At 53.8% G+C, this 26,208-nt stretch overlaps 12 protein-coding genes across 13 annotated transcripts; 6 read left to right on the top strand and 6 right to left on the bottom strand.

Annotated features, from left to right (window-relative positions):
- Positions 1 to 159: 159 nt before the first annotated feature.
- CKM354_000166400 (uncharacterized protein) lies at positions 160 to 2,846 on the bottom strand (the record flags this gene model as incomplete). Its single annotated transcript, XM_044796795.1, has 3 exons — positions 160 to 2,498; positions 2,536 to 2,698; positions 2,748 to 2,846. The coding sequence occupies 3 exons, from the start codon at positions 2,844 to 2,846 to the stop codon at positions 160 to 162; spliced, it is 2,601 nt and encodes an 866-aa protein (XP_044652730.1).
- Positions 2,847 to 4,077: 1,231 nt separating this feature from the next.
- CKM354_000166300 (uncharacterized protein) lies at positions 4,078 to 5,412 on the top strand (the record flags this gene model as incomplete). 2 transcript variants are annotated; one of them, XM_044796793.1, is made up of 4 exons in its annotated part: positions 4,078 to 4,100; positions 4,279 to 4,345; positions 4,395 to 4,557; positions 4,607 to 5,412. In XM_044796793.1, the coding sequence occupies 4 exons, from the start codon at positions 4,078 to 4,080 to the stop codon at positions 5,410 to 5,412; spliced, it is 1,059 nt and encodes a 352-aa protein (XP_044652728.1). The 2 variants fall into 2 exon arrangements, with proteins under 2 accessions (XP_044652728.1, XP_044652729.1); XM_044796794.1 differs by lacking the exons at positions 4,078 to 4,100; positions 4,279 to 4,345 and having other exon boundaries at positions 4,470 to 4,557.
- A 2,157-nt stretch (positions 5,413 to 7,569) lies between these two features.
- CKM354_000166200 (protein-lysine N-methyltransferase) lies at positions 7,570 to 8,351 on the bottom strand (the record flags this gene model as incomplete). Its single annotated transcript, XM_044796792.1, has 2 exons — positions 7,570 to 8,278; positions 8,332 to 8,351. The coding sequence occupies 2 exons, from the start codon at positions 8,349 to 8,351 to the stop codon at positions 7,570 to 7,572; spliced, it is 729 nt and encodes a 242-aa protein (XP_044652727.1).
- Positions 8,352 to 8,712: 361 nt separating this feature from the next.
- On the top strand, positions 8,713 to 9,831 carry CKM354_000166100 (uncharacterized protein; the record flags this gene model as incomplete). Its single annotated transcript, XM_044796791.1, has 2 exons — positions 8,713 to 8,736; positions 8,815 to 9,831. The coding sequence occupies 2 exons, from the start codon at positions 8,713 to 8,715 to the stop codon at positions 9,829 to 9,831; spliced, it is 1,041 nt and encodes a 346-aa protein (XP_044652726.1).
- A 455-nt stretch (positions 9,832 to 10,286) lies between these two features.
- On the bottom strand, positions 10,287 to 12,340 carry CKM354_000166000 (uncharacterized protein; the record flags this gene model as incomplete). The annotated part of the gene is made up of 4 exons (XM_044796790.1): positions 10,287 to 11,690; positions 11,735 to 11,955; positions 12,119 to 12,241; positions 12,295 to 12,340. 4 exons carry the CDS (start codon positions 12,338 to 12,340, stop codon positions 10,287 to 10,289), a joined length of 1,794 nt encoding a protein of 597 aa, XP_044652725.1.
- A 638-nt stretch (positions 12,341 to 12,978) lies between these two features.
- On the top strand, positions 12,979 to 13,368 carry CKM354_000165900 (uncharacterized protein; the record flags this gene model as incomplete). The annotated part of the gene is made up of 3 exons (XM_044796789.1): positions 12,979 to 13,098; positions 13,153 to 13,245; positions 13,303 to 13,368. The coding sequence occupies 3 exons, from the start codon at positions 12,979 to 12,981 to the stop codon at positions 13,366 to 13,368; spliced, it is 279 nt and encodes a 92-aa protein (XP_044652724.1).
- Positions 13,369 to 13,405: 37 nt separating this feature from the next.
- CKM354_000165800 (phosphatidylinositol N-acetylglucosaminyltransferase) lies at positions 13,406 to 15,681 on the top strand (the record flags this gene model as incomplete). The annotated part of the gene is made up of 3 exons (XM_044796788.1): positions 13,406 to 13,543; positions 13,596 to 15,293; positions 15,349 to 15,681. The coding sequence occupies 3 exons, from the start codon at positions 13,406 to 13,408 to the stop codon at positions 15,679 to 15,681; spliced, it is 2,169 nt and encodes a 722-aa protein (XP_044652723.1).
- A 1,224-nt stretch (positions 15,682 to 16,905) lies between these two features.
- CKM354_000165700 (uncharacterized protein) lies at positions 16,906 to 19,628 on the top strand (the record flags this gene model as incomplete). The annotated part of the gene is made up of 3 exons (XM_044796787.1): positions 16,906 to 17,024; positions 17,205 to 19,557; positions 19,617 to 19,628. 3 exons carry the CDS (start codon positions 16,906 to 16,908, stop codon positions 19,626 to 19,628), a joined length of 2,484 nt encoding a protein of 827 aa, XP_044652722.1.
- Positions 19,629 to 20,245: 617 nt separating this feature from the next.
- CKM354_000165600 (uncharacterized protein) lies at positions 20,246 to 21,030 on the bottom strand (the record flags this gene model as incomplete). Its single annotated transcript, XM_044796786.1, has 2 exons — positions 20,246 to 20,939; positions 20,990 to 21,030. 2 exons carry the CDS (start codon positions 21,028 to 21,030, stop codon positions 20,246 to 20,248), a joined length of 735 nt encoding a protein of 244 aa, XP_044652721.1.
- Positions 21,031 to 21,304: 274 nt separating this feature from the next.
- On the bottom strand, positions 21,305 to 22,094 carry CKM354_000165500 (uncharacterized protein; the record flags this gene model as incomplete). The annotated part of the gene is made up of 3 exons (XM_044796785.1): positions 21,305 to 21,372; positions 21,529 to 21,998; positions 22,048 to 22,094. 3 exons carry the CDS (start codon positions 22,092 to 22,094, stop codon positions 21,305 to 21,307), a joined length of 585 nt encoding a protein of 194 aa, XP_044652720.1.
- Positions 22,095 to 22,801: 707 nt separating this feature from the next.
- Positions 22,802 to 23,274, bottom strand: CKM354_000165400 (uncharacterized protein; the record flags this gene model as incomplete). The annotated part of the gene is made up of 2 exons (XM_044796784.1): positions 22,802 to 23,180; positions 23,231 to 23,274. 2 exons carry the CDS (start codon positions 23,272 to 23,274, stop codon positions 22,802 to 22,804), a joined length of 423 nt encoding a protein of 140 aa, XP_044652719.1.
- Positions 23,275 to 24,301: 1,027 nt separating this feature from the next.
- CKM354_000165300 (uncharacterized protein) lies at positions 24,302 to 25,593 on the top strand (the record flags this gene model as incomplete). The annotated part of the gene is made up of 4 exons (XM_044796783.1): positions 24,302 to 24,548; positions 24,598 to 24,972; positions 25,023 to 25,401; positions 25,452 to 25,593. The coding sequence occupies 4 exons, from the start codon at positions 24,302 to 24,304 to the stop codon at positions 25,591 to 25,593; spliced, it is 1,143 nt and encodes a 380-aa protein (XP_044652718.1).
- Between the last annotated feature and the right edge of the window lie 615 nt (positions 25,594 to 26,208).

Raw genomic sequence — 26,208 nt, 5'->3', positions numbered from 1 at the left:
GAAGAAGCTTTGTAGGATAGCTCTGTGCAGACAACGTGAGGATAGAGCAAGTCATGAGCAACTCATGCACAAGAACGCATCATGATCGCAGTGTGTGAAATGGAAAGCACAATAAGTTCTGCACGTCCTAATGATCGGTGTACTCGTTTCAATCTACGTCTAGTCACTGAGTCGCCTGTCGTCCTCGTCCTCGTCCTCGTCCCCAACAACCCTCCCTACCTGGAAAACCTTCTCCATTGCTTCGCCGAACAATTGCGGCCCCCAGATTTCGTCCTCTCGTCCCTTTCCTTTCCGACTCAACTTCCTGCCTCCTTCTTGTCCTTCATTATGAATATCGAAGAACTCTTCATAACTCATCAGGACCTGATCACGCACTGCGGCAACCAAAGTCTCTCTCGTCCGAGCATCATCCACAAATTCCTCCAATTTAGCACGGAGCAATGGGACATCCTTTTCTGCAAGACCGCGGACAGTACGGATAGCTTTCATGCCATCGAAACCGCTATCACCACCTTCTTCTTCACTTTGTTTTCCGGTGTTCTTTTTCTTCTGCTGAGCAACTGTCGCAGGATCAACAGGAGCAGTAATGTGGCTCGCGTAGCTTTTGACAAAGTCGTTGATAACCGTTCGTAAACGCCCATCGAGCTCGGCTTTGGCATCGAGCATATTTTCGACGACTTTGGGGAGAAGACCTCCGCCTACGACAGCGCCGCTGACGAGTCGCACCCAAGATGCTGGGTTCCAGAGGCTCCCGCGATCGCGCAGTTCGTAAAAAGTGTTCGTGACTGAAGAGAAATCGAATTCGACTTCGGGCGGGATGAATTCGATGTCGAAGGCGACAATCTGTTGTTTGAGATGAAGGAGGTGGACAATCAGGAAGAGTTGGCCATCCTGCGGAGACTTGTCCTTTTGAGAACTTAAGAGGTTGCTGGCGTAGAGTAGGGAGGCAATGGTCGAATGGACGATGCGGTGGGCAAGGTCGTCGAAGACAGTGCTATTGACGAGCCGGTAAATGCGGCGAAGCAGCCATATTGCTTTGCGCAGCGTTGGATACCACTGTCTCTGGCCAGGTGCGGAAGTTTCGGGGATAAAGCGTTTGCTGAACATGCTTTCTGCGTCGTCGATATCATCTTCAGCTACAGCTAACGTCTTCGGAGCTGGTGTTGACGGCGTTGTCGGATTTCGTTTACCAGAAAGAACTGGCCCCTTCTTGGTGCCATTGCTTCCATTAGCGGCGGCTCGTGGTGCGAAGTCAAGATCTTCGGGTTTGGGTTTGAAATTCTCAATGCTGTCTCGAAGCACATTCAATGCAAGGAAGACCAGTCTAGTCTGAGCATCTTCAAGCGCTGGATGAATCAAATTACCAAAATCGAGCTTCCTCCCCAAGGGTCGGCCATTTGTCGAGGGAGTGACCACAGAGTCTTCAACGTCGTCCTCTTCCTCCGAGTCTAGTTCCATGTAACGCCCTTGTATCAGAGTGCAGAGATCGCATAGCTTTTCCATCTTGGTCTCGTGGATTGTGCGGGGGCGAAGATAGTCATACATCGGCTCCAGTAGGCTTTCCAAAAAGTCGTACAGAGCACCCTCGGTCTCGAACCACTCAAACCAGAGGTCGTACTCATCCAGGCAAATACCCCTCGCGAAGCTCAGACATGATTTAGCAAAAGACACGACGTCTGCTTGCTGTGGATCTGCAGCAAGATCTGCCATCTTCTTCGCGACCAGAGGCAGAATCAGTCGTCCACGCGTTGTTGAATATGACTGATACAGCTCGCGGAGCAGGCTGAGATACTCTGGCTCTCGACCCGCATCGACATCTTCTGGTGTAGGGACCGCCCTTTTCTGAATCTCCAGACCAAGATTCTTCAGTTCCGGCGCGGGTACGCGGAACTTCGCATATAGAATTGCAGAATGAGTGGCCTCCTTGAGCTGCCCACCTTGGATGCGCTTGCTGATATCTGAAGCAATTTCGCCTAACGATTTGGTAAAATAGTGCCTGATCAGCGTAAGCCCGCGAGTAAGTAGCAATCGATACCGGCTCCGGTATGTGGCGGACTCTTTATGTTTCGGGTGCGATTCCATATAGGCCAAGCAATTATCGAGATTAGACAACATGTCCAGGAAATCGTTGGCTTTGACAAGATTCGCCGCGCCAGGCGCATTGAGTCTTCGCGTCATGGGCTCTAGATACGCGTAATACTGGACGTTCTCATCGATAGCGTGGGCTAGACCACTCAAACGTCTTTGCTCAAGCACGAGCTCTTCACATTGCTGTCGAAATGCCTCGGTCTGTGCCTCTACTGCCTTGAAAGAGTCCGAGAGGGTAGAAAGCAGGCCCAGAGTGCTTGTTGTGGAGGCCAATAGGTTATCGAGGTGCGCATACGAGACCTCCAGCTCCTCGAGATATGCCTGATGCTCGGCATGACTTTCGTTCAGCAGAAGCTCCTCTATGGTGGCATATTCGGCCTCGAAATCCAGCTCCACATCGTGGTGAGACACTGGACCGTGTATTGTGTCCAAGCTGTTTTTTCCGACGCGCTTGATCCTCCTTTTGGCTGTATGCGGTCACTGCATCGTAGAAGTCGCTGTAACTCTGAGCTCTGCGAGCTACGGAGGCGCTCGGGGGTCCGGTCCACGCAATGTCTACCTCGTGTATGTCCTGAATGGGCTCTATCGCCACATCAGCTTTCTCTCCGGCCTAGCTCGCTATCAGAAGAGCCAATGCGATTGGCGCTGGAGCTGCTTACAGGCTGTTGCAGCAGCGTGGCCCGGCGTGTGTGCTGCGGCCTCTCCCGCGTGTTGGCCGCCGGGGCCGCGGTCAGAGTATGGAACCAGGCGTCGTCCATGTTGGCAATCAATACGATGGCTGGCGACCTGGCGCTGTGCCGTGCGTGGAGGATATCGTGGCCAGACAGCCAACATCGCTTAGCTAAAGTGAATGGGTGTCGTCCCTTGATGGCCTGAGGCCCGAAAGAAAGCGACGGACGGACGGACGGCACGGGCAGTGGCTGAACCCTTGTGCTTCAAAGCCCACCTCACTCATACCGCAATATCTTCCACCCTTGACTTGCATCAAATGCCGCTCCGCACGCTCGTTTGTCGTGTCCACCTAGACTGGATCGGCTTCGCTTGTCGTCACTACCACATCAGATTGCAGGATGGGCATTAGGGGCCGAAGCTTCAGCCTTTCATTGCGTGTTACACAGCAGCGTGCTAGGCACGGCACCCGCCCTCCATACACTCGCGGCTATGCTATGCTGGGATTCTGGCGAGTCCCGATCGGTCTTGCTCCCACAACGGCCTCACACCATCTCCAGAGTGCGTGCTGCATGGCGCTTGCTCGACGTCGTCATTGCCCGGTCAACAAATCACCCACCTGGCGCCGCACACGTTGACGGGACGCCGGGCGCTCGCCGAGCACATGTCCCGTCCTGGATTCCGAAGCGAATTGGCTTCAGGCTGCAATGTCCCCTGAACTTCCATGTCAGGTCCGCCTAGATCGCAGTATATGCAACAGGTTTGTCGTGCAACGAGTTGACATGTGTAGCTGGCAATTTGAATCGCATTCTCCGAATCTGACCCGATCTCCATCTCCAGATTCATATCAAAGAAGCGCCACTCCGATCCTGCCGAAGCATCCGATTCGAACCTCGCTCCTTCTTCACGCTGACATGTGGCTATTCTGCACCAAGCTTCCATGAATCTGCGCTTTTGCCCCTCGGGGCAGTCGGGATGCGCGCAACTAGCGAGACTGCTGGCCATGCAGCCACATCTGTCTTCGCGGGATGTGCTGCTCGGACTGGCCTCTCATCCCCACGTTCGCATCCATTGGGTGAAGCAGTGACCGGGATTGCCCTCATGCATGTGAACGGGCGAGACCTACTTCTGGACCTCTGCAATCCCAACCTACTACGCCGCTCGAGCACGTCTACTTCAAATGCACCCAAACGGCGAGGCGTTGTGCACGCTGTGCAATTGGCCCACATTGCCACATCACATCGATTCTGCGGAGCGGCTCATAGTTGGGGTGATCGTGGAGATGTCAAGAGCTGATCCTCGATTTCTCTCTGAGCACAGATGTTCAACGAGGCATTTAAAGAGTCAGGTCATTCTCATATCAGTACATTCTCATTCATCTCCTGAGCGCCTGGCCTACCCCTCCTCCGAGCACTTTAAACTTGATCAATCTCATACATTGTTCTCACTTTCAACCTCTGATACGAAGATATCTCACTGACGATCCGCGGCGGCTTTTCTTCTCAACTGTCTTTCCGGAAGCTATCTGCATAATGTCAAATTCACGTTCGATCCGGGCAGTGGCCCATTCTTCGTGCACATCGAGGGGGTCAGTCACATTTGCATGGAACCAATTTTCGAAGCTGACCCACGATTAGCTTCCTGCGAGATACACTTGGCACGACTTGAAAGATCTGATCAAGAACCGGGCTACACACGGCCTTTGGGCAGATATGGCGGTCTTTGCGAACGGGCGACCTACTAGTGAAGGCGTGGGTTACGCCAGAGTGGGGTTGCAGGTTGAAGCCATACAACTTTATCGTAAGCTCTTCAATGGCTTGAGGCGTTCAATCGCTGACATCTCAATAAGAATGGCTTGCGAACGATGTCATCGAGGGGAACCGTCTGAGAGTCCACCTGTGGGACATTAGCAATGTTAACAGTGCCCGATTCTTACAGTGCAACTGTGGACATAGTCCACGAAGCCCTCCAGCAGTCAACGGCATTCTACCAATGGTGGCAGCGTCGTTGCAGTGGCAGCCCTTGACACCGACCGGTCCCGCCGTTGTGCCATCCGCTCGTCAGTTCTCGACAGGCCAAACCCGTACACGGATGAGTGTTCCCAACCCCCATGGAGTGCCAGTCCAGTGGAGCTCCCAGCAAATGGGTGGCCCAATGCCACAGTACGGGATCAACCCTCAGGTTGCGTTGGCCCAAGGCTATGCCATGCAACAAACGCAAGCACAGGCAGCGACGTCGGCTTTCCCGGCATACAACACTGCTGCAGGTATACCAGTCAACATGATGTATGGGGCTGTTCGGACGGAAGCGCGAGGTGTGTATGTGAGCCATCTACCTTACAGTGCAAGCGAGAAGGATATCAAACAGTGGTTCAGTCAAGCCGGTCGCATCGTCGAATTCCGCCTCAACATCGACAAAACAACAAAGAAATCCAAAGGCAACTGCACCATTCAATATGGTTCCATTGCTGAGGCAAAAAGAGCCATTGACCTCTTCCATGAAAAGAACTTTATGGATATGAAGCTCCAGGTCCGACTCGACAAGGCAGCTAAACCTGTTCTTTCGCCGTCCCAACCCACCCCTGGCAGGAGTGCAAATGGACCATTGATCGTTGATAGCAACAGGCCATACACCCAGCGTATCATGGCCACTTGATCAGCGGAGGGACCGCCTTTGCTAAGGCCCGGAAACTGTATCACAGTACATTGGCTCATATTCATCCGGCGTTGGGGGTCAGGAGCTGAGCAGCATACAGTACTCGGATGAAAGACGTTTCAGAATGCGCAATAGTCGACCCGAGCATATTCGGCCGAATTGGTCCGCAGGAGGTGTTCTGGGATGGTGGGTCTGCAGCGCATGTGAAATGCTATTGAAAGTACCATTGGGTTGGAAACTCATGCTACGTAATACGCAATCGATCTCATCTCGCTCTGAAAGAAATGTCGATACCCGCTGTCAAATCGCCGTGTGACGTATATCTTTGACCATGGCATGATGTGCTGTGGAACTTCTCAAATTCGATCGCTTTGGTGAAACGTTGTGCTACAGTCTCTACTCAGACATTTGCACTTTCCCTTTCAGAGTGTGGGCTGTGTCGCTGTGAGTCAGCCTTTACTGACCGTCTCCGAGCATGTAGGACGCTTGCCCTCGGCTGGCTCCCGCAGGCCCCGATGCTGTACCCGCGATATTCCTCGGATTTCGAAGACTGCAGCATCGTCCAGATGAGACAGAGTCTTGTGAGGTTCCAGTGTCCCGGGAAATGGACACCCCCGTCGCCAAAGTCGCGGCTGGAAGTCATTACCCCCGCCACTCCTCCTCAGATGACCAGGTGCAAGGTCGTTTGCATGTGCCACAACGCGGCAATCTTCACGCGAAGCGGTGGTGTGGACTAGAATGTGACAGGTGAGGTTGGAGGCTCTCTGTGGTGCCACGATGTGGCATGTTGCAGCCCAGCTTTGTTCGTAACGAGTTGCCATTGCCAGAAAGGAGGCGAGACAGGGTGGTATCTGCAAAATTGGTTGAGGTGGAACCATTTGCATCAACATGCGCCTGAGTACGGGGTGAGTAAGGTCGAAAGCATGGGCATCGCGCATGGCCAGCACATGCTGCGCGCTTGCACAGCACGCGGATGCAAACCACGCGAGATGTGGGGGCCAAAATGTAACATGTCGCGATTTCTCCGTGATTATACATGCAATACTCTTCTGCATGTGTGCACAGATGCCAGCTCTGCCAGGTTTGCTTGCTTCTCAAGCACCATTCACACCATCTCTGAACCATGGATCATGCCCCCGAAATCCTTCGGGCCCGAATCCTGGTCGCTCGAGACCGAAAGTGTATTGACAGCCAGCGTGGCACAAAGCTCCACCCACACTTGCAGCCTACTATGCGCGTACCGAACGGGAATGCTGAAGCGCTCAGATCAACAGCACGCAGGCGGATGATGGCGCTTTCGCTAACAGAAAGCTGGTTCTCTCCGCGGGTCGATTTCCGATATAGAAGCTGGGCTGGCATGAATTGGTGCATAGATTTGATAACAAGTCGTTACACTTCGAGAGCTGTGCGCTCATAGATCGGCGACTTCGGCTATGTGAATCTCCTTGTCAGCATCCGCTCGACACTAGCGCTCGGTACTATCGTCGGTGCCGTTCGTTCGTAGCTCGCATTTGAATTGCCTACCGAGTACCCAGCCCGCTGGAAGCGACGAAAAGAGGCTGCAAGAACGCAGCAATATCCGCGAACGGCATTGGGCTGCCGCGGCCGCATACTGATTGTGATCAACATAACATGGGCTCCCGCTTTTGCAGATTTTGTGATGAATGCGCGTCTGTGGACGCTGTGCGACACTAGCACGAGTGGCATTGCCGCGGAAGGTTGCTGCAATCCAGGATAGCACAGGTTGTGGCATATATCGGTTGCACACTTGCGGCGTTCTGATGGGTGGCGCTATAAGGAAGGTGGTACTGAAGCGGGACCGGCAAGTTCGACTCGAGGAAGATGCCGCGTATACCAACGGTGTCAACTACACATGAGATGACACAGTCCAGCTTGTTCACGGTTGTTTAGTTTCTAGTGCGTCAGTGCTATAAATCGCTACCAGCCCGACGGAGCTTATCTCAGGCGTAGAGTGGGCACCACCGAAGCAGTGTTGCGGCATTAGAATATTACGCAATACCAAGAACTTCGCCTACCTGGTGTGAGGTGGCATTGACGCACGGGGATTATGGGCCGGAGGGCGATTCCAACGCTACATTCCTTGTTGACATAGGAAAATGCAGCTATTTCAAATTTGAAGAGCGCACAGCACCATGATCAATCATGGCGCCAGTTCCAGATTTCGCACTCAAAATTAGCATAGCATCTGAACTCGTTGCTAAGACCTTTGCTGTGCTCTGGCTCGAATGTCGTTGTCTTCACGCCAATTTTCGCGTAAAGTCGAAGTATGTTGGACTCCATTCTCTCTCCGGTGCAGGATATGAAGCGCAGTGTTTGCTGTGGATCATCAGACCAGCTCTTTGCTAGGTACCGAGCAGTGAGTGCCGTCTTGGTCTGGCAATCCGCAGACAGGAAAGGAGGATCGCAAATGATGCGATCGAACTTTCCCTTCAGAGTCGGGGGAACGCGGAGAGGATGCTGAAAGTCGTAGAACTCGAAGTCTGAACCTACCACCTCAAAACGTCTGTCATACTCGAGCAGACATAGCTGCGGCCGGGGGGCTGTCTCGTCATTGGCAAGGATGTTCCGCAGCGCAACATAGACGCTGGGGGCGGACACGACAGCGATCGCAGAAGAGTCGGTGGCGTCTTTCAACAGCTGTCGTGCAAGCACTTCCGCAGTGTGGTCGGTGTACCAGAACTGACTCGCGTTCCAGTCCTCGCCAAACAAATCCATGGTGAGCTTGCCCGAGCCACTCGCAAAATCGTCCTCTGCCTTGGTCTTCAGATCCTCGAATTCTTTAGCTTTGGCATCGCGTTCACTATGGAACTCTGCTAGGGCCGCGAGAGTGTCGGCGGAGAGTTGGCTGGGCGTCTGATGAGTGGTTTTTCTTCGGCGAACCCACAGGGAACGGCGTACGGTATGTCATCATCGTCCATGATGTCTGTAGGGGTGCAATGCGGTGACTTCTTCACTATCGTGCACTGACATGAGCGTGTCTTTGTGTTGGTCTTTGTTGTCGTGAATGATTCGGACTCATCTGACCACGACCAACAATGCCGTTGTTGGTTGCAAATTTAGGCGTGGCGTGACTGCGGCAGGCGCGATTTGGTTCCAGGCTCAGGCATCCTTGCATCGACGACTCCGCCTCATCTGTCACCTGTGCCAGCACCTATCTAATCTCCGCCGCCAACACTGCACGCTCCCAACACCGCCGACATCACTGCCAACGCCGCCTGCGCCTCCGCTACGACATCTCTCCACGGGCTGAGACCCTCCGACTACTCCACCGCGACCACCATGAGCTCACAGCGTTATGAGCGGGTACGTAAGCGCCCGGGCACTCGCCTCCCTGGTTTCCAGGCTGCCAACATGAATACAACTAACATGGCATATTTGCAGATCGCCGGAACAGATGAAGACGACCATGTAGCATCGAATGCCCCCATCGCTCTCCCCGACTCCCCGCCACCATCTTTCCGATCGCGCAACTCCTCCCGGCGAGCGTCAAGAGACAACCACTCGATCGAAGACGAGCGCGAACTAGATGATGCCTTTGGCGCACCTTCCGACGACGAGGATGACGATGACGACACACGCGACCGGAGGCGACTGATACTTGGGGACGAGGGGCCATCTGGACCAGCGCCGCCTACCAGAAGACCTGAAGCGCCACATCGAGAGGTCACCGAGATACCTTCGTACGTGCCCGCCGCCGCGCCCGGCTCGTCGAACGGACGGGTAGTAGGTGGCGGGCAGAATGACGGAGTGTGGGCAAACCTGAACGCCAAACCACGGCCTGGAGATGACGTTGACGAGAAACCACCGACATACGAACAAGCTGCGGCTGATGCGACACCGCCTTACTGGGAGACGACCGTTCTCTCGCCCTACAACATGACTGGCAATCCGGATGATGTGTTCATCGATGGATTATTAGTCGGCAGCATTTTCAGTTTCATCTGGAACGCACTCATCTCCATGTCCTTCCAGCTGATCGGCTTTTTGCTCACATATCTCTTACACACGACACATGCGGCGAAGAACGGATCAAGAGCTGGACTGGGCGTTACACTTGTACAGTATGGTTTCCAAATGCGATATGCGAGCACAATAGGAGGAGGGAACTCTGATCCTTCACCCGGTGCTCCTACGGATGGCGTACCCGATGACCCGAACTCGCACGACTTCGATCCTGGACAGGTCACAGGAGGTGATTCTGGCTCAGGTGGGAGCGGGTTGAGCACCACAGATTGGCTTTCATATGTCTTGATGATTGTGGGATGGTTCATCCTCATTCGAGCCGTGAGCGACTTCCTCAAAGCCAGACGGCAGGAAGCCCTTGTGCGGTCTTCGCCGGACAGAGGGCTTGGTGTCGCAGTCGTGGCGGAGAATGAGACACCTGCGCAGGCCGTATGAGTGGACAGTTTTAATCATTGTAGCGAGCGAGTCTTTTCATTTTTGGAGTACACACTCTACGAGTTACGCATGGAGTTTTCTAGCATGGGAGAGTAGTACCTGCTTAGGATTGTATCACGCTAATACGCGCCTCACCTCTGAGCCGACACGTTTCACTCATCTACCTCTGGTTAAGTTTGAAGTGAAATATACCATGGTGCCACTGTGCACTCATCTCATGTGTTATTCTGCTCAACAGAAACTCAAGCTGATGCTCTACCATCGTCAAGATTTCGATCGATTGTGCGCTTCCCTCTATCATGCCATTGCATGTTTGCTGTCACCTGTTCAGCTTGCTGATGGTCAAAATTCTCTCTTGTATATCGCGCCGATCCCCTCTACTACAATCGCGCAAGACCTCTCGCCCCGGCCCAGCTCAGATGCATGACAGCTTGCCATTTTGCTGGCCACGCCTTTCATATCTCGAAAGCGCACCACTCTCTCTTTGGCGGAATCTCAGGCATGATGATCGCTCCGTCTTTAGCAAATGTTCCACTCTGTGAAACCCACTCATACACCTCTTTCAACTTCGGTCCTATGCTCGGATCTTCGTAGACCGGAGCGGGAGCTTGGGTCATGGCATTCAGCTTCTCTGAGATCTCAGGAGGACCATACGGGAACCAGATACGCTCAATACCTCTTCCATCTGGCTTTGACTGATCAACGACTGGATAGCCTGGTGTGTCATTCTTAGGGTCTCTGACGACGCGTTGGCCTTTCCATGTTGCGGGTAGGTTCTGTGTTTGGGTGCCGGGTGCGAGGTTGTTGGCGCCGAAGGTCGCAGTTCCTGGTGGTTCGGCTGGTGCGGGTGGTTTCGCGGCGAATGGGTTGGGCCTCACCAGATTTGATTGTTGTTGGGTTGATGAGGTCGCAAATGGCGATGGACGATTGGCACCGAACGCTGAAGGAGCACCAAATCCGACTCCTGACGTCTGAGCTGGCTGAGAGCCGCCAAAAGGCGTGCTGTTCGTTTGAGCTGCGGGCTGCTGGCTGCCGAATGGAGCGTTGTTCGTTTGAGCTGGAGCTGGCTGGCTACCAAACCCGCCAGTAGGTTGCGCTATTGAGCCAAAAGGAGTTGAGTTGTTTGCTTGCGCGTTCGCCGGTGCGAAAGGACTTGGAGTAGGTCTTGCTGCGGCTGCACCGAAGCCAGTAGATCCAAAAGCTGGTTGTGATGGTGCACCGAATCCTCCTGTAGTTGGTTGCTGAGCCCCGCCAAATGGATTGGGCTTCTGGCCCAGTGCTGACGGTGCACCAAATGCTCCTACAGCCGGTTGCTGAGCGCCACCAAACGGATTCGGCTTTGCCCCAAGTGTAGAAGGAGCGCCAAAGCCGCCAGCAGTTGGCGCAGTTGGCTGCGCGCCGAATGGGTTTGATTTTGGGCCCAGCGCTGAAGGTGCGCCGAAGCCAGTGCTGGGTGCCGCATTCGCATCTGCACCGAACGGCGAGGGCTTTGCTCCTAACGCTGATGGTGCGCCAAATCCTCCTCCGCCAGGCGCTGATGGTGCACCGAACGTAGGCTGAGAAGACGCTCCGAATGTCGGTCTCGAGGGGGCTCCAAAGCCGCCTGAAGGCTGGGAAGCGGCGCCAAACCCGCCAGATGCTGTATTCGAGTTCGTCCCAAACCCGCCTGACGGCGCGCTCGTGTTCTGTCCTAATCTCAAGGGCCATGTTCCCGGCGCTGGTTTGATGACATTGTCGTTGCGATTCGGCTGTGACTCGTCTGCCGCGTATCTCTTTGCATCTTCGGTGTTGGCAAGAATATTTTGCACCTTGCTGTTCATCAATTGCTCCAGCTGCGCGTATTGCGCTTCCTGCGCTGGCTATCAGTACGCGAGTTTCATGCCTCAAAAAGCGAGGAACTGACAAATTGTGGCAATGTGCCAGTTGATTGCGCAAGGTACGCCTGTACTCGAAGTTCCTCGGGACTAAGCTCCAGCGGCCCTTCGATCAGCTGCTTAGGAGCACCTCTCCCAGGACCATAAGCACCGAATGGGTATGCTGGTCGCTCGCCCTCTTTCTTGTCTCGCACATAGGTGACGTCGTTCCTGATGTCGTCCGTGACTAGATGGTATGGATTGTCATCTACTGCGATGCCGTTAGCTCCTTTGTCTTGACTGTGTGCGAGTCCTCATTTGCGCTACTCAGAGAGGCAGCTGTACGGCGTGGCGCACTCTTCTCCATCTTGGTCACAAAGCTGCGGGGTAATAACTCGCTGGTTTCGGGTGCATGTAAACGAAGGTAGTCTCACCGTTACCTGATCGACCTCGCGAGCCAAAGCCGCCACTTCCTCCCTGATTCGAGAGGGGCGCGAAGCGATTGGATTGAGGCTGCTGAAAGGAATTCCTTCCGGGATGTTCGTTGCGACAGCCATCTGATTTAGATACTTAGCATATTTAGAGTGGGAAGCTGGCGACTTGCTCCTACCTCCATATCTGCACCGCCCCTCTTGGTAGAACTTGCAGACCACCATTGCGGCCGCCGCTACCTCAAGCCCAGCGCCCTGCTCACCATGCACAATGAGAACTGCACTTCACTTGTCGCTGACAGGTAGCGGTGCACAGGACTGCAGAGCGCGATAATTATCGCCGAATATGCGATGAGGATGATGCACAACGTCGAGGCCAAGATCTCGCGACAAAGTGCAATTAGAATAGAAAACGCGTCCTGTTCACGCGTCGCTCGTCGACCCACCAGCTCGCACGTGCATTCACAGTGAATCACTCAAGTCGTTGATGCGGTACTAGAATGTCTCGTCACGACAACATTTTTTGGAGAGGGCCTGAGGTCCGCGTCGGCACAGCAGCCGAAACCTTGTTTGCGCTTTCCGCGATTCGTGTCGTCTTCGCGCTCTGTGCGCTCACGCTGCTTGTGCAAGACAAAAACATGGTCTCGCATCATTCTGGTTAAATATGCTGCGGTCTGACCAACGAACATTGACCGGCACGTAGTGATATCTGCCTGGTCGCGGACGTGGCCTGCTTGCGACTGGCTCTCCTATTGCACGCGCAAACCTTCCGTCGCTAGCCACCGAGGCGTCTTCTGCCCGCAGCCTCGAAAACGACACTGCATCCTCCTCGACGACCTCGAGCATGACAACACATTCGCCTGATGCACCCTGTCTCCGTCCTCACATTCGGCATCTTCTTAGCCGGATACATCACAGCTCGCTGGGATCTTGTCACGCGCTTATATGAGCTCGCCATCTTTGCTTGGGACCACGGAGTGATTGTAGGTGCAGCAGGCCCCGCTGGGCAAGATCGTGGCTAACAACCACCTCCACAGACACGTGCTGCCAAAGGCTTCGCTGTACTGTCCATTTTCTTCGTGCTGGTGCTCATCCCCATCGAGCGCATTGCCGCCAGAGAAGCCGAGCTTGTCAGTCTCCGAGGTGTGTGCACCGCGCGAAGACATCGATCTAATACGAAGCTTCAGCACCCTCGACCCCCGGAAGCCAGCATATCAGCGCGCGAACAGCTGAGACGCCGAGGATCATTTTAGACTCTCCTCCGACACAAAGAGTGCCCGCAATGGGAGCATGCCCAGCCACAATCATGGGTTGATGCGCGTATTCTGGCCCTCGGATGCGCCAAGGGATAGCATCCCAGGAGTACTTGTAGGATGGAGGAATTCAGACTTGGACGTCCTCATTGTAGCCGTCCTGCAAGGCGTGGAGGTGAGGCTTGGTGGGGGAGACGCCGAATGCAGTCGCACTGACAGGATACCAGCCTCGCAACGTCGATCATGCCCTGCGCATGCGAACACTTTTTCGCGGTAGCCCGTACTCAATCGACAAGCTCGTAGCACACTGTGGAAACCAGCAACTGCAAGTCCTTGGAACACTCAACACCGAACCCACGAGCACGATCTTCGATCCAAAGCTGCTCTGTTTGCACATTGTGCCCAGGAGCGTAACACCACGAGTCGAACGTTACGAACATGCCCCGGTCACTTTCCAGATCATCACTTTCGACAGACCCGACCCACGTAGGATGCAATATCTGTCGCTCACGCCAATTTCTCTTGCGCTCGTGGATAAGAGCGGGCCGCACGGCGGTGACTCCTCATTCGATCGAATCGACAAAGATGAAGCAGACGCCAGGAAGAAGAAGGCGAGTCTTGTGGAGAAATTGAAGCAGCACAGTGTCATTAGACATCCACGATCCGAGAAAGAGATGGCATTGAACAATATCGTTGTACAAATCAATTGCTCAGCTGAGCTGGACGCTCTGCTGCAGTCCAACATCGGCATGGTCGGTGTGCGGGCAAAGCGAGCTATGAGCGTGGGAGAAAGAGTGGTGGAATCGGCAACCAATTTCTGGGACTACGTGCAGCTGGAATCGAAACGATCATTCCGACAACACATCTGGCCGTTTTTGAGGCAAGTGGTTGTGCTATACCTGATGGTGCTACGAATAGCAGCAGAAGTCTTGCTTTCTTTGCTGGACTGGCGACCGTTCGGGCAAGCAGCCCTGAAGGACATCTCGGCCACCGCGCAGCAAGTCGACATCCGCCTGCAGCAATTCTGTTACTGGCCCGATCAATACGTGACGTTGAACAGAAGACGCAATGACTGGGAGAGCATCACCAACAGTCATCCAGACTATATCCGCTTTTTCAATTCGCTGTGGCTTGTTGCGAACGATGTCATTATTGGCATTGCCTTGGGGTCATACATCGTTGAGAACGTCGACTATGTGGCCTATCTCCTTGATACCACCTTAGCCGAGTATTCGGTAGCTGGCCTTCAACAGATGCTAACATGGCTCATGGATTATCCCGCTGGATTGAAACTCAACAACGAGCTTGCGACTTTCCTTGGCGACCTCTTCCTTTGGGTCATTGAATACTGGAATGGCTGCATGACTGAACTAAGGCCAGCGTTGCCTTCTTTGATCCGAATCATTGGCATCACCAGCTTCGCCGGCGCCAGTCTCCCGATCTCGATGTTCTCAGACTTGCTCTCTGTGTTGACCATGCACATCTACTGCTTCTACGTCGCCTCGGCTCGCATCTACAACTGGCAGCTAACAATAATCATTTCGCTCTTCCATCTCTTTCGTGGGAAAAAGCGAAACATATTACGAAGTCGCATCGACAGTTGCGATTACGACCTCGATCAGCTCCTCCTTGGTACGATCCTGTTCACTCTCCTGTTCTTCTTATTGCCGACGGTTGCCGTGTTCTATGCGACATTTGCCGGTGCAAGGATGGCCATCATAGCGCTCAAGGCCGCGCTGGACACGTGGTTGGCGTGTCTTAACCACTTCCCACTCTTCGCCTTGATGCTTCGCGTCAAAGACTCCCGGCGGTTGCCCGGAGGCATTCAGTTTGAGTTGCAGGATCCCCCGCGCATACTTTCGTCGGCCTCTGAGAGTTCTACTGAGGTGGGGAAAGTCGCACCAACATCTTACATTAAACTCAAGGTAGCACCCTCCTTCAAATGCCAAACGTCGGTCGACATAGCTAACCTGTTCGCAGTCCATCCCACTTCCTCTTTCGCAGACATTCTCACAATACGCACAACTGGGACAGAGACTTCGTAAGCACTACCTCTTGCCTAGAGTATTCTTGTGCTTGGTGTCTGGGCAGTTTGTGCCTCCCATACATCGCAAGAACCTTTACAGCTTGCAGTACAGCATGCTCCCGGTCAAGCGAATAACAATCGGCGAGCTATGGCAGCTGTTGACGGAGCAGAGACCGGCCGAGCACGGACACGTGAACGGACAGCCGATCACTAATGGCCATATTGGTGGTGGCAAGAAGATGAACGGGAGATTAAAGGCCGCCAACGGCTATTGGTGGAGCAAATGACAACTTCAAGATGAATGAATAATGTGTATTGTGGAGAAGGAAAACTCCTCCGATAATGTGAAATAGGCTGGAGTCCCAGCTCTCTGGTCTTGGGTTGCATCAAGAAGCAGCAATTACGAGGGGAGGAAAAGAAGCGATCTAATGAAACCCTTTGCACGTGGCGTGTAATTTTTCGTGCCTGTTTCATGTGTGTCGGTGGCGCAAGAAGGCGCGCCTGGTCGAGACACGATGGCTTGGTTTCGAGGAAGTGCAGTGCATATGCAGAACGTCTCGAGGGATGTGGCGAGACAGCCGTGCATCCGTGGTTTCGCTGGGCAGCACGTGGGAACTTCATGCCACACCATGCCGCCGTCCTGGCTGCGGTCGAAAAGATACTGTGCCTCGACGCGCAACGCTGCCGTAATCCATAGCTTTGTTAGTGAGCTGCAGGAGTAGTCAGCTCACAGCTATATAACCCTCGCGCTAGATTGACTGCAGATGGTCGTATGTGAGATCATGGAACAAGCTTTCCGGCAGTCGCAATACGACAGGCATATGCTGTCCTCTGATGCACTTTCGCGTTCGGTGACCTTTTGTCGTGTCTCCCTCGAGAGTGGTGGGTGATCAGAAAGGAGGCTGTGCTCAGAGACAACACCAGCCGCAGCAAAAGACAACAGCGTTGGGCTTCAGCCACTAGTATAACGTGCGGTGCTGTGAGATCCTACGCGCACGACTTGTCAGCACGGTCGACGACGGCGCCAGACAAATATAGAAGGACGCGCAGACGTATAGTTCGCATGCCCGCCCCGAAAACGTCTGTATCGACTTTGATTGTGCCGGTTTCGCGAGACGGCGAGAATTGGCTTGGGGCTATTGGCGAGGTACGTACGTCAGTCGCAGCAGCAGACGCGAATACGCTGGCACGTGCGGAGCAGCGAGATGAGCTTCATTGCCAGTTGCCTTGCCTGGTGGAGCTCACCTCCCGGGATCTCGCTCATATTGTCGCTCCTCCTAACCGCTCGTTCGCTCGCTCGTCCATGCACCGCCAAGTACACATGCTAAGAGACACTGCGCCGTTAGATTGTGGGTGACGAGTCTCGCTAACCTCCCACCCACCGACCCGCGCAACGAGGGGCTCGCAGCAGCCGGCCAAGGCAGTCGGCGAGATTGAGTCTGTACGATTACGATTCTCCACCGAGATATACCTAGTCGCCCGCGCCGACCGGCGCGCGCTTCTCTTGGACGATGGCATACTCTCACCACTACCCGCACGACAACATGAGTGCGACGTTCGTGCCGGGCGGGAACGATGACTTCTACATGCCGCCTGTCAGCCCACCTCTGGTGCAGCCGGAGCCGCAAAGGTATGATGCCCACTTGCGAGAGTTATCCTTGGTGGGGAAATCGCGGTGCATCTCGCGTGGTTCCCGCGAGCCAGTTCATTGTCCTCGTTGGGGCCCAGGACGATTCGCCGCATTCCCGCAAGAACAGACAAAGAAGCATGCCTCGAAGGACATATGTGGCTGACGGGCGTGACAACATAGGATCAACCCAGAAATGTCGAACCAGATCAGCGAAGGCCTGAACAACTTGGATTTGAACAGTCGCGCGAACGACCTACCCCACCTCTCGCCCTTCCCAAAACTGGTCAATCCTGCCCCCAATGTACCTCCGTCCGATGACGAGCTCGAGGCGCGGCTCGAGAATGCGCGAGTTCCGGTGCTCAATTCGAATGATCCCGAAATGCAGCTGGCATGGGCAGCAGACGCCCTCTTGTATGCTGGAGTATGCTCCGACGAGGCGGAACGATTGGCAGCGTTGAAGCCTCAACAAGCACGGGCGTCCACCCCGAGGATAGAGCACCAGCTCAAGGCGGATGCCATGAACATTGTCACCTTTCTCGCGGACCAACATCACCCTCGAGCAGAGTTCTTGCGGGGCATGTGGCTGGAGTGGGGGCGTTTCGGGCAGCGTGAGGACAAGAAGGAGGCGTTTCGATGCTACTCAAGAGCAGCAGATCGGGGATATGTGCGAGCGGAATACAGGATTGGGATGCTATACGAATCTTACAACGACCCAGTCAAGGCTTTGCGGCATTACCACCGAGGTGTGGATGCGGGGGATGCGGCATCGTGCTACAGATTGGGCATGATGACTCTACGAGGACAGCATGGACAACAACAAGATTGGGCAAAGGGCATCTCGCTGATCAAGCAGTCTGCCGAAGCTGCGGACGAGAATGCTGCTCAGGGTGCCTACGTATACGGAATGCTGCTCGCAAGGCAGCTACCCCAGATCGAAGTGCCGGAGCAGTATTTGGCGCTGGACGAATTTCAAGCAAAAGTGAACATTGAGAAGGCTGCATACATGAAGTTTGCGAAGGCGCAGGCAAAAATGGGATCCGCATACGAGCTGGGATCGTTGGGTTGTGAGTTCAACCCAGCTTTATCGGTGCACTACAACGCCTTGGCCTCGAAACAAGGCGAGGCGGACGCGGATATGGCATTGAGCAAGTGGTTCTTGGTTGGCTCGGAAGGCTTGTTCCCGAAGAATGAAGAGCTGGCATACACATACGCGGAGCGAGCTGCGGCTACTGGCCTACCAACTGCGGAATTTGCGCTGGGATATTTCAACGAGATCGGCATGCATGTGCCGGTGAGTCTCGAAAAGGCGATGGAATGGTACGACAAAGCGGCTAAGCACGGAAACGGAGATGCAAAAGGACGAATCGAGGGACTGAAGAAGAAAGAGGTGCTGAACAAGCGTGATCACGAGAATGTGGCGATCAACAGGATCCGATCTACTCACGGGTCCATGCGTGGACAACGGCCAGATCGATTCCGGCAAAAACAGGAGCCCGCACTAGGGACTGTTGGAGAGAGCTATGCGCCATATTCGAACGGCTACAACGCAGTCCAGCCTCCTGCGCGAGGGACGACGCCATATCCTACTGATGACGGCCCGCCCAAGGTTGATGTGAGACCCGCTTCGGTTGCTCCATATCCTATGGCAGATGGTCCTCCATCACAGTTTGGCACTCCACGAATCGGTGGTGGACCCACGAGCGGCTTCTTCAACGCGACTCCGCAACGTCCGGCAACCACAGTTGGTGCAGCACCTTATGATCGTCCCAGCTCTGCTTTTCAGATCAATCCTGCGATCTTGCAGAATCCATCGCAAGGCGGACAACGACCGTATTCCGAAGCCAACTTTGCACCTGCTCCACTACGGCCTCAAACCGCGCAACCACATCCTATTGATCAGCGACAATCGTCTGCGCCATCTGGGCATTACAATGGACAAGGGCTACACCCTAACGATCCTCGCGCTCGACCTGGCATGGGTGGCCGCGTCACGTCGGGTCCCGCTGGCTTGCAGTCACGACCGCCTCAGAATGGCATGCCACCTCCAGGACCTGGCCATCTCCAACACCAACAGACAGCGCCCCCTGCGGCGCCTGCAGCACCAGCTTCAACGCCACAACCACAGCAGCAAGCCGTAGGTCTTGGATATCAAGCTCCATATACTGAGCGACCTCAGACCGTGGACCCGACATGGCGCGAGAAGCCCGAACGACGACGAAGAGGCTCTGATGAACGACGACCCTATGGAACTGCGTCGAAACCTGCTCCTGCCGGACCTTCTGCGAGGCCGCCGCCTGCGGCTGTGGGCGCGGTTGGAAAGGTTCCCAATGCAGGAGGCGTGCCTATTGGCAGCGGCAAAGGCGGCAGTGCACCAACTCCACCACAAATACAGAGTCCAGCTCTGCCACCTAGTAAAACCGGGACGCCGAAACCTGGTGCACCTGCTGCTACTGCCGCTGCTCGGCCGCCTGGGAAGGGACCGAAGACGTTCGAGGAGATGGGTGTGCCTGCGCATAACCAGGATAAGGATTGTGTAAGTCTGATTCTATGGCTGTGTCCGCCCCACAACAACGTGCTGACTGTTTGTGACAGGTTGTCATGTGATCTCTTGTCAAAGTTTTTTTGTTGATTTTCGAGTGTGTGTGATTCTAGTGATACCAAGTGTGATTCTTTGGGAGCGAAGCACAAGAACTTCGACAGTGCTCATTTGCGCTGGGCGTTTTGGTGAGGCAAGGGGAGGCTGTTCGAAGCCTTTTCGCCATCTGAACAGGACTTCCTTTTGGCTCTTGGTTGGTTGCTGCGCTCGTGATAACCTGGTTACTTGCATAGCGTGTCGTAGCGTACAGTCACGTATCAGCGGATTCTTGAGAAGTTCAAAAATCAAGGTGTCAATCATAGACTTCTTTTTGCAGAGTGAACGAGTGGGATATGGCTGGTGCCACGTTCATTTGCTGTGTCTTGGATGCAACGATCACGGTTTTGGAGTGAAGTATGATGGTGAATATCGATGCACGTGAAGCTGGCTAAGATTTGACTGAGATGAATCCAGCCACCAGCACACGGCTCGGGCGACTGCTCGCCCATCGATCGTTTTGCTTCTTTGTGCTTTCCAGTCGCGGCGCAGAATCGAAATGTTTCCGTGACAGTATGGTGCTGATCTTGCTGCGAGCTTAGCCACTTTTACGCTTGTCTTCATCTGGCGTCGAATCGCATCCGGAAGGTCACTTCAGGGTCTTCTCCAAGAGGGCTTTGACTCTTGCTTCGTAGTCGGCAGCCTCTTCGTTATATTGCTGCTGTTCTGGCTCAAAGTACCATTGATCTGCCACCCAGTGAACGATGTCAAGCACTTCTTTCTTCTTGGTCGGCTTACGCTGCTTCGATAGCAATCGCATGAGCGGCCCAAGAACTTTCGCAGCCTCTACAACGGTGCAAAGGCCCATACCAAGGCCGCTGCCACCGTGCAGATAGTCAACATCAAAGTCAAGCGTCAATTTGCGCAGCCTGACAGCGCCTTTGAGCGCTACAAAGAAACGCGCAAAGCTGGTCTTGCTTGAATTTACAGATCCGATGATCATGTAGCGAATATGTTTCACTGCGTGAGCGACTTGTAGTAGAAACGCATGGGCCACTCTTGTGCCTTCGAAATCCAATACGTTCTCGCCGTATAGAATCGATATTGCCTCGTGACTGATCTGTTTGCAACTTCGCAGTAGACCTGGTGCGTAAAGCTTGTCCTGGCGATGTCGAGGGAACGTGGAGATCTGGCATATGCGTAGCTTCCATTGCCGTGGTTGCCGAGTTACAGCCATGACTTCTGGCGCAAGCAGGCAAATGCGGTAGATCTCGTTTCGCAGCTCCGCTGGGACATTTAGGAATGAAGTCTTGGTTTTGTCCGGTTGTGCTGCCATTTTGGAGCTGCTTCTCGTTTGTCAGGCAATGCGTTCGAATGTGGATCCACCAGTTACCTGGAAGCGGGCTCCTGCGCTTTTCGTTTCATTTCTTTCATAGTGACCCGTGGGCTGATGCCGATGGCTGTGGGGTGTTGGGCGACGAATTCGTTGCTTGTGGGGAGTCACGCGGGCTCAATCAAAGGCGCGAGGCGGAAAGTCAGCGAGTCGAAGTGAACTCCAAGTAAAAGTTCGATGACATCCACGTGCAAACCTTTGTGGAGTTGCAATTTTACTCACTTGAATGCCAGGCCGGCACACGCGAACGACTGATATGAAGAAGAAGATAGTGTCACTGAAATCTAGGTCAGCATTTTGTGCCTGGTACATTGTTCACTTTAGAGTCTTCTCGAGAAGCATTTTCACTTTAGCTCCAAAACGAGCGGCTTGCTTGCGACCTTCTGAAAAGCACGATCGGTATCGGTAGCCGTGCGCTGACCACCGAACAATTCTAAGCCCCTCCTTTTTGTCGATACGCTTGCACTGCTTCCAGAAGTGACGGACAAGAGGCCCCAACAACTTTGCGGCCTCCTCAGGTTATTAGTGTTGCATTCTACGCCCAGCGCCATTCGGGCGTTCGGAGCCAAAACCTAAGGTCATTTTGCGTAGCCTGGGTGCGCCCTTGAGGGTGACAAGCAGGCGCTTGATCTCGAACTTGGGTTGACTAATAGGTAGAACTTTGATAAATCGGAGATGGCGCAATGCATCAGGAGTCCTGTCGAAGAAACCTTGGGCCTCGCAGGAAGTGCGGAACGAGAAAGCATTTTCGCCGTAGAAAATCGAGATTGATTCATCTTTGATCTGTTTACAGCATCGGAGCAGCGCTGGGTTAAAAGGCGCCACGGCCTTCTGGCCATGTTCTCCGAATGTGCTATACTCGCACACCCTCAAGGTCCTGCGGTTTCCCAGGAGGGTTACTGGGTATGGCGTTCTCAGACAAATGCTGTAGATCTCGTTGCGTAACTCGGCCGAGAGATCCAGGAACGACGTCTTGCCTGTAGCCGCCGGCTCAGAAATGTGGGACAAGCTGCTTTTGTCAGTCAGACTGAACATCAATGTGGACACAGATTCGCTACCTCGAAGCTTCCACGCGCTGATGCTTGCGCTGTTGTCTCGTAATCATGGCAAGATGCTCGCAGTTGCTGATTCTGGTGTAGGTGCCAGAGATAGCAATGCAGTTACAGCTCTCGCAGCTCATATAGAAGACAATTCAGGCAGCAGTGTGTTGCGCGGTGGAGCGCGTGGAAAGGTTGTGCGACAAGAACGCATATTCGTGCGACCTCAATGCAAGGAGTTCGGATTGGACTCTCCGAGCTGCTGTCCACAGCCATCCCTACCTATTACATCTTTGCAGATGCCTATTCTGTGATCGTTCGTTATTCTGCGATCGTCATCCTGCGATCATGCAAATGCTCGCTCGTCATTGTGCCTCTTATCTCTCAGAGACCGTTTCCATCACTTTGCAGTGCATTCTGTCCTTGAATACTGGTACGCTTTTCCCTTCAAAGTCTTCTCGAGACGAGCTCTCACCTCAAATTCGAACTGGGCTGCTTGCTCGTGAGCTTCCGGTGAGGGAGCAAAATGGTGCCAGTCTTTCGCTGTCCAACGAATTGTGTCGAGGACCTCATTCTTAGAACTACCACCGCGCTTGCGCTGTCTCCAGAGGTTGCCTATTAGTGGTCCTAATACCTTCGCAGCTTTCTTGGCGTCGTAACGTTTCATCCCACGCCCGGGGGCATTCCAGCGAGTAGGAGTAACATGAAAACTGAGCGTTAGTCTGCGCAGCTTGGGTGCGCGTTTAAGCGTGATGAACAAGCGCTCAATATCGAATTAGCGTTCGTTTTCTGAAAAGACAGTAATATATCGAAGATGCAGTAATGCCACGCGAAATGTTTCCAAGAATCGTTGTGCTTGTGCGAAGTTCCGGAACCGGAAGGCATTTTCGCCGTACAGGAGCGATATAGATTCGTCCCTAATCTGTTTACAGCATCGCAGAAGGCCCGGAGTGAAGGGCTTCACAGGTTGCCAATCTGGTGTGTGGTCGAATGTGCTGTACCACACGACGCTGAACTTGGGGTTTTCTCCGGCGATGTGCACTGATTTCGGCGCTACCAGACAGAGACGGTAGATTTCGTTTCGTAACTCGGGTGATAATATATCCAGGAACGACTTCTTGCTCTCGACCGCGGGCACAGTAGCGCGGGGCAAGCTACTCTTCGTTAGCCAGGCTGTATACTCGCAAGGACGCAGAATCGTCACCTCGACACGTGCATGTTTTTCTGCACGGCCGGTTGACTCGTCATGGCGAAGTCGCCAATTGGATAGAACAGGGAGGTGCAATTGCAGTTATAGAGCTTCGAACAGGAAGATGGTGCTAAAGAGCGTGTGTCAAGAACACGAGCTTTTGCGAGCTCAACGCAGAGAGTTTGATATGAATTCTTGGACCTTGATCACTTACCACGATGTTGCCTACCTCTGAATTTTGTGCAAGTATTCTTTCAGCCCGGGCTGTTCAAGTCTTCGCTCGTTCTGCGTCCTATATTCCAGAGAGCGTTTCAGTTCCTTGACGAGGTCCGGTCGGCTGATCGCGCATCAGACCCGTAGTCAACGGATTTCGATCTTGCTTCCTCGACGTGGGCAACACTCGCAACTTCAGATACCGCGTCACCTCTGTTGTAATCCCGTTCGTGGTCAGAGAAAGATAGATGGACATGCGGCAGAGCAGAGCGACGCGCGACAATGCTGCCGTTCGTGACGACCGCCAAGCCTCGGATCTGATCGGCCCGGAACGCGTCCGTACAGCAAGACACGTCCTCCTGCCCTGCCCTCCTTCTCCTCTTCCAACGCAGCTCCGATGAAGATACTCACGATGACATTGGCAAGGCATTCATCAGCGGTGAACGCAGACACACGATTGATGTCATATACGCGTACGCATTGCTATTTCTAGCCCGAGACCATGCCTGACACACCGCAAATATGGCCCCAAAATCACGACATCGCAGCTAAGAGTTTCGCCATGTTTACAAACAACGGCCTTCCTACGTCGGCGCCCTTGCGCACAGGCACGATGCAGGTACGATGTTCGATAAACGTGACCACGTGCAACGGTTACCCCAAAAACGATAAGATATCCAAGGGCCGTCTTTGTTCGGCATCACGCTCACGCAATGCTGTGGCCGTAATTGCTAAGAAAGGGAGTCAGACCATACTAAGCATTGATAACCATCCTTTCTTCGGCATTCTGTTCTTCTCTCTTTACCCCTCCAAACCCCCTCCTCACTCGAGCACACTCTCTCCGCATCCCCCACAGAGTCCTAACATCACATCATGGCACCATCAGCAGTAGAAGTTGAAACAGCGCCTGCAGTTACGGATGTCACGAATGGTGTGAAGAAGCTTCTGTCCGCTGACAGCACCTCCTCCTCGCTCAAGAGAGAGCCATTGACCTACTCTGGATCCCTGGATGAATACGAGTCCTTCGACGTCACCAATGTCATTGGCAGAGAATTCCCACACCTCCAATTGAGCCAGATCTTGCACGATGACAGGAAGATCAGAGACCTCGCTATCACTGGTATGCCAGCCTCTTGATCATAGATCCTGCTCAACCTAATGATGTCCAGTCTCACAACGCGGCGTGGTCTTCTTCCGAAACCAGGACCTCCAAATCACCGACCAGAAGATCCTGGGCCAGAAACTCGGCGAGCTGACTGGGAAGCCCAAGACTTCTGGACTACATCGTCATGCACTTCTCAACGGCAAGTCCCTTGGAATCAAGCTTGGCGAGAATGGAGAGGAACTGCCAGATGATGATGAGATCTCTATCATCTCGTCTCAGGCCAACAGAAAGTACTACGAGGAGCGATATAAGGCAGCTTCAGTGCACCTTGCCTCTGATGGCTGGCACGCAGATATCTCTTTCGAGCCGATCCCATCCGATTACGCCATTTTGAAGATTGTCCAACCTCCAGAGGATGCCGGTGGTGACACTCTGTGGGGTATGTGATACGACCCTGATTGATCGTTTCGCTCGCTAACTTCCTCACAGCATCCGGATACGAAGCATACGACCGCTTGTCGCCACCTGTCAAGAAGTTCGCCGAGGGCTTGACAGCGACGCACCACACACCCGAATTCGCCAAAACCGCAGCTCGAAACGGTCTTCAGCTTGTCGACGGCGAGCGTGGCGCTCCAGAAAACGTCGGCCTTGACTTTGCCGCCTCGCATCCCGTGGTCCGAACAAACCCGGTCACAGGCTGGAAATCATTATATGGTGCTGCTGGCCAAGTAAGAGAGGGATACATTGACGACGTGACGCCCCGTGAGTCGGAGCTTCTGAAGGACTACTTCCTGTCAGTCATTGCAAACAATCACGACTTGCAGGTGAGGTTCAGATGGAACAAGAATGATTTGGCGATTTGGGACAAGTAAGTATCTTCATGCGTGAAGGATTGAGAAAGTGACTGACGACTTGCAGCCGGAGCACCTTCCACACTGCTACCAATGATTACTACGGCGCTCGACAGGGCAATCGTGTAGTGTCCCTCGGAGAACGACCTTACTATGACCCTGCCTCCCTGTCAAGAAGGGAGGCGTTGGCCAAGGAGGGAAAGAGGTGATATAAATAGCATCTTGGGCAGACTGAAGAAGGCTCACAAGGCTTCGCAACCGCTTCACAGGACAATGAGCGTAGATCTTGCATGGCGTGGAATGGCCAGATTCCACTCCAGTCCAACTTTCTTGCAGCTTCGATATCCCACTGTTGACGACACCATGCCGTGGGGAATGATACACGCATCTGAGACTTCGCCGATGTCACATGATCCAATTCTGTAGATCAGAAGTGAGTTGACTTTCGTAGGACTAAGCTTGGCCAGAATCCTTCTGGTGCTGGAATGCACTTGACATGAAGTTCTGCAAGAGCCTACCAAGCTTGGCGCCGTGGACGATTCGGGCAGCTGACGCGACGCTCGGCGGTGTTCATGCGTTAACGCCTTCACTTCAAGCCCTATGTGCATCAAAAGACGAGGACAATTCAAGCTAAAGCACAGCTGCTCTGTCATCACGGCGAAACTGTTCTGCTCTCCGGCTTACTTGAAGCGCTGCCTCCGAGGAATTGAACAAGCAGGGATCACGAATCTCGAGCTGGCCCACCTCACCGATGGCCAGTCATCGTTATATGACTGAAGCGGCAACAGCACAACATGGAAAGTGCATGACCCGGCCGTACATAT

The sequence above is a fragment of the Cercospora kikuchii genome (genome assembly GCF_019650295.1).
Source record: "Cercospora kikuchii DNA, contig_00001, whole genome shotgun sequence".
Taxonomy (NCBI): Eukaryota; Fungi; Ascomycota; class Dothideomycetes; order Mycosphaerellales; family Mycosphaerellaceae; genus Cercospora; species Cercospora kikuchii.
The sequence above is the reverse complement of the archived record's forward strand: the minus strand, read 5'-3'. Positions and strand labels throughout refer to the sequence as shown.